Below are 10,097 nucleotides of genomic sequence, written 5' to 3'. Positions count from 1 at the left end.
AATGAAAGAAAATGTTAGAGTAAGAATCTTATAATGAAGGATAGTTATGAAGCTAATGTGTAGAGCACCACTTTCCATTCCATTCTAATATAGAATACAAAAATACTAAGATAAGAAGTGTGAAGACTGGTCTCCTTCCTTAAGTGACAGTTTGTGAGAAGTAAGTTTAAACAAGAGAGGCTGTGAACATAAGAAGCTTATAAAAATATAATTGTTTTCTTTTGTGAAGGTCTCAGTATTAGGGAAAATAAGGGTCAAGCTAAATAACACACATTTCTCACAGTGCAGTAAAAAAGAAATCTAGAAGTGGCTAAAAAAAGATTATAGAAAAAGTAGAGAATGTTGTGCAAAACTTAATGGTTTCCATCCAACTCCCTCCCCCAGACCCAATTCACACAAAAATTATACTTGATATTCACAATTCACATGGAAAGAACTGAAAGAATACTCCTTTAGGTTAGATGTTTCAATCTCAAAACAGATTTTAGCTGTACCAAGACATTCTTGTGAGCCATTAAAATTCACATCATATCAAAGAAATCCTCTATCCACTGATTACCTAGGCTTCAGAAGTCAATGTTTTAATATCTTCTTTCTACTGAATGCTCATCATCTAAATTTTTAATTCACTAGACAATGCAAGCAGCAACTGACCTCCACCAGTAACACACTATCAATGCAATTAACTTATCTTACTGAATTCTCACACACCCACACACGTGTGTGCATATGCATATACATATATGCATATACACACACACACACAAATTTCAGTTAAAAAAACATCCTGAATAGAAATTTTACTTGGAAAAATATAAGCTTCTTTAAAACAAAATGGTGAAGAGCCACTGGAACTAAAAATTATACACAGTAAGCATCATAATGTTTTATTCATAGCATTCTTTATACAGAATAAGCTTCACTGATATTTAATTCACTGCAGCATCCTGTTGGTGGTGAAGCACGATTATATTAATTAAAAACAAAGAAACAAAGCGCTTTTGACTTTTTAAAATTATATATATATTTATATCCAGTTGACAAATAGCATCACAATTATTACTGTATAAAAAAACTAAAATCACCATGGAAGCTAAGGCCTAGGTTCTTATTCCAATTGTTTTCTTTTGTTCATAGTTTAGAGATATTAGAAATTAAATTCCAGTACCTCAAAAGGCAAGTCCACATTATTTACATAGAGGATGGAAAATAAAAGCTGCTTTTCACCTAAATCAGACTGCTGTCACCTACAGTATTTACATTATAAATGTTCAAAACTACTAACAAATACCATTTAAAACCAAACCCCACTGTACCTGGACTATTATTTTTAAATCAATTTAATTTCTAAAAAAGAAATTATTAATCACCTTGAAGGCATATAATTTGATTCCCAAATAGATAAATCTACTGAATTCATAAATCAGAGTAGCAATATGCCTTTTACATATCTAATCTAGAGATGGCTCTGTAAGCCCAATAGTGTAACAATCAGACATAGGAAGCATCAATGAATGGCAATTCATATATCTTGTGAATTTATCTGTTAGCTTTCCTTAAAATTTAATTGTTAAAAGTCCATTGTGTCACTCCTTCCCTCCAATTTGGATACTGATGAAATATGAGAGATTATTTTATCCCTTCTTTTGATCTTCTAAAGTTTCATGTAATAGTATGCCCCTTGCCTTCCAGCTGTTCCACAGGAAAGCAAATACTTAGAATACTTTTTCAATACTTAAAACATAAAACTAAGCTCTGGACAGAAACAATACAAGTTAATTCAGCATTACATGTTGTTTTTAGTAGCTACTTAATTTTCAATCAATGTTAGTGAAACTTGCTAATTAGGCCAACTGTGGGAGTATTTAGATGGACTTACTATGAGTGCCATGTCTCTGATATAATATAAAGAAGAGAATTAATATAAATCTTGCGGAGCTATATCATGTAGTTAATGTGGGAAATGGTAAATGCTAGTTTTAACATAACAAAAATGGTACTGTATGCAGATGAAATTTAAATTATCATAGCGGACTATATATACTAGTATAGCAAAAACCAGAAATAGGGTAGAGTGAGATTCACATCACAGCAGGAAAGTTATACTAGACTGAATATGAAGAGATGGACAGTTGAAAAATTTCCTTTCAGCCTTCTTCCAAAAGAAATAGTCAGGCTTTTTTCCTGTACATAGTTTGATGCTTTGTCTATACCATATATAGTAGAAAAATAAATTCTTTAGCAACCTAGAAACAGTTTATAAAACTCTTAAAGTTTAATTTTCTTTGCTAGACATGCCAATGTTAAACTGACAGCTATAAATTAAAGCTATAGACAACAGGTTTAAGTAATATAGAACAAGTTAGGAATACTACATTTAATGGACAGTTTTTTAAATTATTGTACTTTCTCAATTCCTGTGTGCTTTGCAATAGGAATAATAGGGCTTTTGTTTTCTTAGAAAAGATAATAACTTGCAAGAATATAACACAGAAGATAATTTATAATATACATGTACTTCAACAGCAGCCTGGTTCACGTCAACATCTTGATCCAGAATGATTAATCCAAGTTAAAATTAGAAGTACAATACCTAGGACATAACAGTTGGGAAAGGCAATTTTTATTTTAGGAAAAGGGAGCAAATCAAACTCTTAAGAACCTTAAATCTCAAAATCACCTATTTACTATATAATACATAAGACGATCTTAAAATCTCATTGTGAAGGAAGATTACAACAATGACCAAATAGCTTTTCTTTTACCACAAAAAAAACGTACCCTAAGCAGCTGAAAACAAATCAAATTCTTTCCTTTCCAGACGAAAATGGCATAGTGTTCATAGAACCCTTGAGAAAAGCCTACAGAAAAGTTTACAGCCGCCTAATTCTGAAAATTTATCCATAATTTACTGCCTTGTAAGTTGCATTATCACTAATAAAATATTTAAAATGAAAAAAGCAGCATTGTTTTACAGCAAAACTGGTACCAATGTCAAAGAAAAAAATGTATAAAAATGGTGCAAAAGTAATTTTGAAATTTTAGTACAACATACCACAGAAAAGAATATGAATACAAGTCTGTAATTTTATATATACACTCCAAAGAGGCAGTCAGTACCCAAAGTATTTATTGCTATATTAGCAATGGATTTTTGTATATATTTAAAGGGCCACATAAAAATAGATTTTAAAGAACAGATTAAATTCATGTCCTAGATTAAAACATTGTTTGGTTTAAAGAATTTTACTACAACAAATTTATGCTTATGTATGAAAAGTTATATAACCTTATATGAAAATGTCATGAGCTATTTTCTACACACTAAATGTATTCCCCAAGAGGGAAAAAATTAAAATATCTAAAATATATTAGATTAAGTTTACAAGACCATCAATGATCTTTTGAACATGCATTTGTTTACAGAATTAATAGTATACAAAAATGTTTATCTCATTAATGGAACATGAGGAAATAAGTAGATGACATCTGGTTTTGTTTTTTCACAATATTCTAAATTCACTTTTACCACAAGCATGTCCTTGGTATTGTGCTACAAGAAATAAGAACTATATTTAACCTACCCCTCATCGAATTGTCCACAGGTTTACCCAGAAGATGGAAGGTGCAAGAGTGTAATATATTTCAACAGTGCACTTTTTCATTCTTTCTAACATCACCCCAAACGATGTTAAGTAACTTGACGTTATAAAAGAACTATAGCTGGGCGTTTATGTTTGAATGGAAATTAAGTTGCCCAAATATCACATGAAATTAAAAGAAAAAGCAGCCATAAAGCAGGCTGAAAAGCACTGAATGTTTCATAAATGTGAGTTTTTAAATCATTTAATTTCTATAGAAAAATTTTATTCACAATATATTGAGGCAGAAATTGCCAAAAGAATGATATAGTGATTGCAATAAGATTACATGCAGCAGCAGCAGCAGCTTTGTATTTTATAGTTATTTTTGTTTAAAAAAATTAAACCTCTCCAGTCATGCTCATCACATGGTTTTGTCTGCAGTGGAAATGAAGAAGGAATATGATACAGTTCTAAGAGAAATATGTTCCCTCAGCATGAACATGAATTATTTGTCAGAAATATGAAATACACTATTGTACCCTGAAACATGCATGTCTAGCTTTGCTTTTTTTCTTTTCTATGCCAGGCTGCCTGCAATCATCTTTTACTTATATAATACCAAGAGGATCTGCTTGTAATTGTGGTTGTATTAGCTGAGGTTGCAATGGTGGTGGTAACTGAAGTGGTACCATTGGTTCCACCAACTGTCCAGTATTTGAAGGTGGTGGCTGAGGTGCCACAGAATTAGCAGTTTCTACAATTTCTCCATTGTAAAAGAAAAACTGACACTGCTGAATAAAAGTTTCTACAACAGACTGATGGATTTTAGTAGTAGACAAAAACTCTCGATTTTCAAAATCAGGTCTCATCAGAGTGGGCCAGAAACAGATGGATAAGTTGTCTGCTGTCATAAGGTTGGTTTTATTTTGCTGACTAACCCTACAAAAGAAGAAAAAACACACACGTTTATATGGGCATAAAAAAACCAGAATTTTAAACCGCAAAATTACCTTATAAATAATATAATCCCACTAGAACCCAAATTTCAAACTCAAAGCAGTTTCTCTGTCCCACCCTTCTAGTAAAGAAAAACTGCCAGCAAACAACTGATTCCTATGTTTTTTATAGTTTTTTGCAGCCCAAACACTTAGCAGAGTGCCTGCCAAATAATAATAAATATATTTTTTCTCCTAAAGAAGGAACTAAAACATCCCCAAATGACTCGAGGCAAAATGCCATCCACATCCAGAGGAAGAACTATGGAACTGGAATGCAGAATTAAGCAGACTCTTTTCCCTTGTGTTACTGCTTTTTTTTCCTCATGGCTTCTCCCATTCATTTTAATTCTTCTATGCAACATGAGTAATGTGAAAATGTGTTTAATAAGTATGTATGTGTAGAACCCCTATAAGATTGCATGCCATCTTGAGGGGGGGGTAGAAAATTTAAGATTTATGGAGGTGATTGATGAAAACTGAAAACAAATTAATTTTTTAAAAAGAAAACTCCTAGGATAGGTTTCCTTTGTTCAGTGTTCCTTGAAAGAAATAATTTATAAATGGAAGCACTTTCTTTTATTCCAATGAAATAGGCTTCTCAAAATGATGAGGACAAATTACAACTTAGTCTTCCACTGACACTGAAGAATACTAAAACTGTAGATCAAAATCTCTACTATTCTGAGTTATTATCCATTAATAAGCCATACAGAATTCCACTCAAATCCTGTCTTAGTTGTTAATCTTCAAAACTAGTCAACATTTTCCACCTAATAATACCCTATACTCTGTCAATTTGTATTCTTAAGCCTATAATACATATTTTTGTGCCCTCTCCACCCGCTACCCCCAAAGCCAAGTTCATTGCATATTCTTTCTCCACACACACGCACACACACACACATCTTAGAGACTTTGCTTATCTCAACCTCCTAATTTTACACTTGAAGATTTGTTATAACAATCAAAATGTAAGTGGCGTGGTCCAAGGTCATAAAACTAATTAGTTTGAGAACTAGGATTCGAACTCAGACTTCTTAACTTTTAGTTTCTCATGAATTTAATAATCAGCTTTTTCAATTTTATATGCAATTTATGAAATTCTATTTCTCAGTATTTTGCCAAGGCAACACTGTGCCCTGAAATATATTTGATTCTTAATTATTCACATTCATAGAGGTGAGCCATGGCACAAATAATTCCTAAATCAAAAGAAGCTAAAACCTTTTCTCCTCCTAAAATTGTGGGTTGACATGTATTTCCAAGGTATATTTCAATGGATAATGTGAGAAGTGGTTTAGAAATAGCTTGGGTAGCAAAAAGAAGTAAGAACAAAGCAAGACCAAAAAAAAAAAAAAAACTTGCTAAGAAAAATTGTCTAATGGATAATCCAATATGACTGATTCAACATGGAAAAAAAAATAAAGCATATGTAATATATATAATATATAATATAATATATAATACCTGTGTTCACTTTAAAAAAAAAAAAACAAAAAGTTCTGGGGTTCAAACTATGAATGTTACCAGGCAAATTAAATTACAAACATCTTCGGTCTTAGTCTCTTTATTTGTAAATGAAGCTTGCTCTATAAGCTCCTTTCCAGTTTTAAAAACTCTATTATCTGATGAAACAATGATAAATATAATCTGAACTCAATAGTGCTATGAAAAATTTACGTTATTTTATAATTAAAAACAAGGTACAACTTTATCTATTTTGTAATGCTTGCCGCTTCAAACTAGCTTTTTTTTTTAACCTATTTATCACCATGGCTACTAATATTTCAGCAGTAATATAGTAAATGCTCATTATATATATTATTAAAAATTAATGAGATAGTTACCTGTTTAGATGTGCTATTACATATTTGAATACATCATAGTTAACAGGATGGAATTTCTTCAAAATCTCTTTCAAAGCATTAAGTCGTTCTGTCTTATCCAGGATTTCTGTAAAAATAGAGTAATTGTGTTTTGGGAGGAAAAGAATGGACAAAGTGTCTCATAGGGCACTTGATGCTGCTATAATAACTACTGCAAAACGCAGCTAATACAGCTGTTAAGTTTTTGCTATATAATGTAGTGTTGATTCTAACACATACAATAACAAAATTATTTTAAAACTCAGAAATTTAAGTTTTACACAAGATCCTAAAAAATAATTACAACAGAACTTGTTGGTCCCAGCAACTGTTTCAATGTCCCTCTTTTAAAAGGCAAAGTTACAAATAAGGTTCAAAATATTCCTCCCTGGCAGATAGATTGGACATTGCCATTATTAGCTCATACACCTAAATAATACTGTTGAGAGTGTAAAGCCATGAACATATATGATAATATGCAGAATGTTCTATAACTAGATACAATAATTTATATAATTTTTTTGTTCAAATTATTACTGACCTCTTAAGGGTATTTCTAAAATTATTTCAATGGATTCATAATCTCAAAAGTAGAAATATTCCTTCTATTGATGGAGGCTTCTTCATCCTTTGTGATCTTTGTTCATGCTCATGTTCAGTGAGTGATAAGATCATGGAAGTATTCTTTTTATTTTAACTGTTAGTAACTCTCTCCTACGGTATCTCCCTCCTCAAATCATCTTATACTTACTTACTGGATTTCGCCCCAACTCCAAGGAGAATGTAAACCCTCCTTAAGAGCAGGGACTGTTCCTTCTTTTTAGTCTATGTCCCCAGGGCCCTGCATAGAATAAGTAGACACTTAATAAATGTTTATTTAAATTAACTGAAGAATGTTCTCAATGCACTGGGAAGCCATCTAGGTTTTTAAGGATTTCATGGAAACCAGCAGTGCTCTGGCCTATCCATTTGTTTTTCTATTCAAGCTCTCAGTAAATGACTGGCCTGCCTCATTTTCCAGGTTAAAGGTCATTAATCATGCTAATCCCACTTCTTTGTAAGTTCTTGTTGGTGTATGTTGCTGCCTATTTATACTCTCTTCGCTGACCTTGTTGTTCACTTGTCTTACTCGTGTCTCATCTTTGTGACCCAATTTGGGGTTTTCTTGGCAAAGCTACTGGAGTCAGTTTGTCATTTCCTTCTGCTCATTTTACAGATGAGGAAACTGAGACAAACAGGTTTAAGTGACTTGCCCAGGGTCAAATAGTAAGTTTCTGGAGGCCAGATTCAGGAAAACTTCCTTGACTCCAAGGCAAGTCTTATTCTGTTTTTTTGAAAAAAAAAAAATTTGTTTTTTGTTGCTGTTTTTTCCTCACTCAATATTATTTTTTCCAATAACATGTAAAGACAATTCTTAGTGTTATTATAACAATGATTTTCTACAGATAAGGTATTATACGCCTCTAGTTTCTGATGTCTTCATTGTGACCACTTTTTAGGAATAATATCTTGTGATCTTGAATATTTTTTTTACAATGCCTCCTCTTCTTAATTTAAGGTAGCCTAAAAATAAATCCTGTAAGCCTCCTGAGTGGTTTTCCTATTAGTATTTAAGTATGGCCAAACAATTCAGTGACCTACTTCCTGGTAACAGGCCTTTCTGAACTAGTCCCTACACAGCCATGTAGACATGTAGACAGAGTGCCTATAGACAGCTATGAAAAATGATGAGGCACTAATGATATATGGCAGGTAAGATTTCCTTCTCTGATACTCTCAAACCTGTCAACTTAATCTTCTAACTGTGGACTTACCTCACATTCCTTTATAGAACTGGTTGGGACTTTTTTTTCAACAATAGGAAAAGATTTACTAATTCAGATTTAGCCATATGAAAGCCAGGATTAACTAAAGAATATTTTTTTTATTTATTTTAAATTTTCAACATTCATTTCCACAAAATTTTGAGTTCCAGATTTTCTCCCCATCTCTCCCTCCTCCCCTACCCCAAAACTCTGAGCATTCTAATTAACCCTATCACCAATCTGCCCTCCCTTCCCTTATTATCTTATTACCCTTATATCTTCTCTTTTGTCCTGTAGGGCAAGATAAATTTCTATACCCCATTACCTGTATTTCTTATTTCCCAGTTGTATGCAAGAACAATACTCAACAGTTGTTCCTAAAACTTTCAGTTCCAACTTCTCTTCCTCCCTCCCCACCCATCCCCATTGGGAAGGCAAGCAATTCAATATAGGCCATATATGTGTAGTTTTGCAACTGACTTCCATAATAGTCATGTTGCGTAAGACTAACTATATTTCCCTTCATCCCCATTTTTTCTGTTCTTTCTTTTGACCTTGCCCCTCCCCAAGAGTGTTGACTTCTAATTGCTCCCTCCTTCCATCAACCCCTCCACCCTGCTTATCCCCTTCTCCCCCACTTTCCTGTATTGTCAGATAGGTTTTCATACAAAAATGAGTATGCATTTTATTCCTTCCTTGAGTCAAATGTGATGAGAGTAAGCTTCACGTTTTCCCTATCACCTCCCCACTTTTTTCCTCCATTGAAAAGTCTCTTTCTTGCCTCTTTTATGAGAGATAATTTGCCCCATTCCATTTCTCCCTTTCTCCTCCCAATATATTCCTCTCTCACCCCTTAATTTCATTTTTTTAGATATTATCCCATCCTATTCAACTCACTCTGTGCTGTGTGTGTGTGTGTGTGTGTGTGTGTGTGTGTGTGTATAATTCCACCAACTACCCAGATACTGAAAAAAGTTTCAAGAGTTACAAATATTGTCTTTTCATGTAGGAATGTAAACAGTTCAACTTTGCTAAAGTCCCTTATGATTCTCTTTCCTGTTTATCCTTTAATGCTTCTCTTGATTCTTATATTCGAAAGTCACATTTTCTTTTCAGCTCTATCAAGAATGCTTGAAAGTCCTCTACTTCATTGACTGACTATTTTTTCCCCCTGAAGCATTATACTCAGTTTTGCTGGATAGGTGATTCTTGGTTTTAATCCTAGTTCCTTTGACTTCTGGAATATCATATTCCATGCCCTTCTATCCCTTAATGTAGAAGCTGTTAGATCATGTGTTATCCTGATTGTATTTCCACAATACTCAAATTGCTTCTTTCTACTTGCTTGCAATATTTTCTCCATGATCCGGGAACTCTGGAATTTGGCTATAATATTCCTAGGAGTTTCTCTTTTTGAATCTCTTTCAGGAGGTGATCGGTGGATTGTTTCAATATTTATTTTGTCCCCTGGATCTAGAATATCAGGGCAGTTTTCTTTGATAATTTCATGCAAGATGATGCCAAGGCTGGGCTGGACTCCACTATGAGTCCAGTATGACAGGCCTTTCCCATTGGCCTTTCAGGTTACCCTGGGCTGAAAATCTCCTCCACTCCGTTATTCTGTGGCTTCTGCTGCTCTAGAATTTGATGAGTCTTTTTTCACAGATATTTTATGGGCTGTGGGGGGAGAGCTAGTGTATGTGCATCTTTCTACTTTGCCATCTTGGCTCCACCCCCACCCCCCCCAAAAGAATATTTTTACCACAACTAACTGCACAGAGTATGAAAGGGACTAACCAAGTACTGTATAAAGAAATATTCAGGGGAGTTACTTTAAAGAACAAG

The 10,097-nt window shown here is 33.4% G+C and overlaps 1 protein-coding gene across 4 annotated transcripts in view; it reads right to left on the bottom strand.

The window, feature by feature from the left end:
• Positions 1-999: 999 nt before the first annotated feature.
• Positions 1,000-10,097, bottom strand: part of ARHGAP5 (Rho GTPase activating protein 5) — a 103,986-nt gene continuing 94,888 nt past the window's right edge. For 3 of the 4 annotated variants that reach the window (XM_072625649.1, XM_072625647.1, XM_072625648.1), the window contains exons 6-7: positions 6,430-6,535; positions 1,000-4,523 (exon numbers count right to left, since the gene is read on the bottom strand). In XM_072625649.1, coding sequence (XP_072481750.1) covers positions 4,193-4,523; positions 6,430-6,535 — 437 coding nt within the window. In that variant the 3' untranslated portion in view covers positions 1,000-4,192. The remainder of the gene's footprint in view (positions 4,524-6,429; positions 6,536-10,097) is intronic. The other variant, XR_011970817.1, reaches the window with a different exon arrangement.

The sequence above is a fragment of the Notamacropus eugenii genome, chromosome 7, assembly GCF_028372415.1.
Source record: "Notamacropus eugenii isolate mMacEug1 chromosome 7, mMacEug1.pri_v2, whole genome shotgun sequence".
Taxonomy (NCBI): Eukaryota; Metazoa; Chordata; class Mammalia; order Diprotodontia; family Macropodidae; genus Notamacropus; species Notamacropus eugenii.
This window is presented reverse-complemented; position numbering and strand designations above follow the sequence as displayed.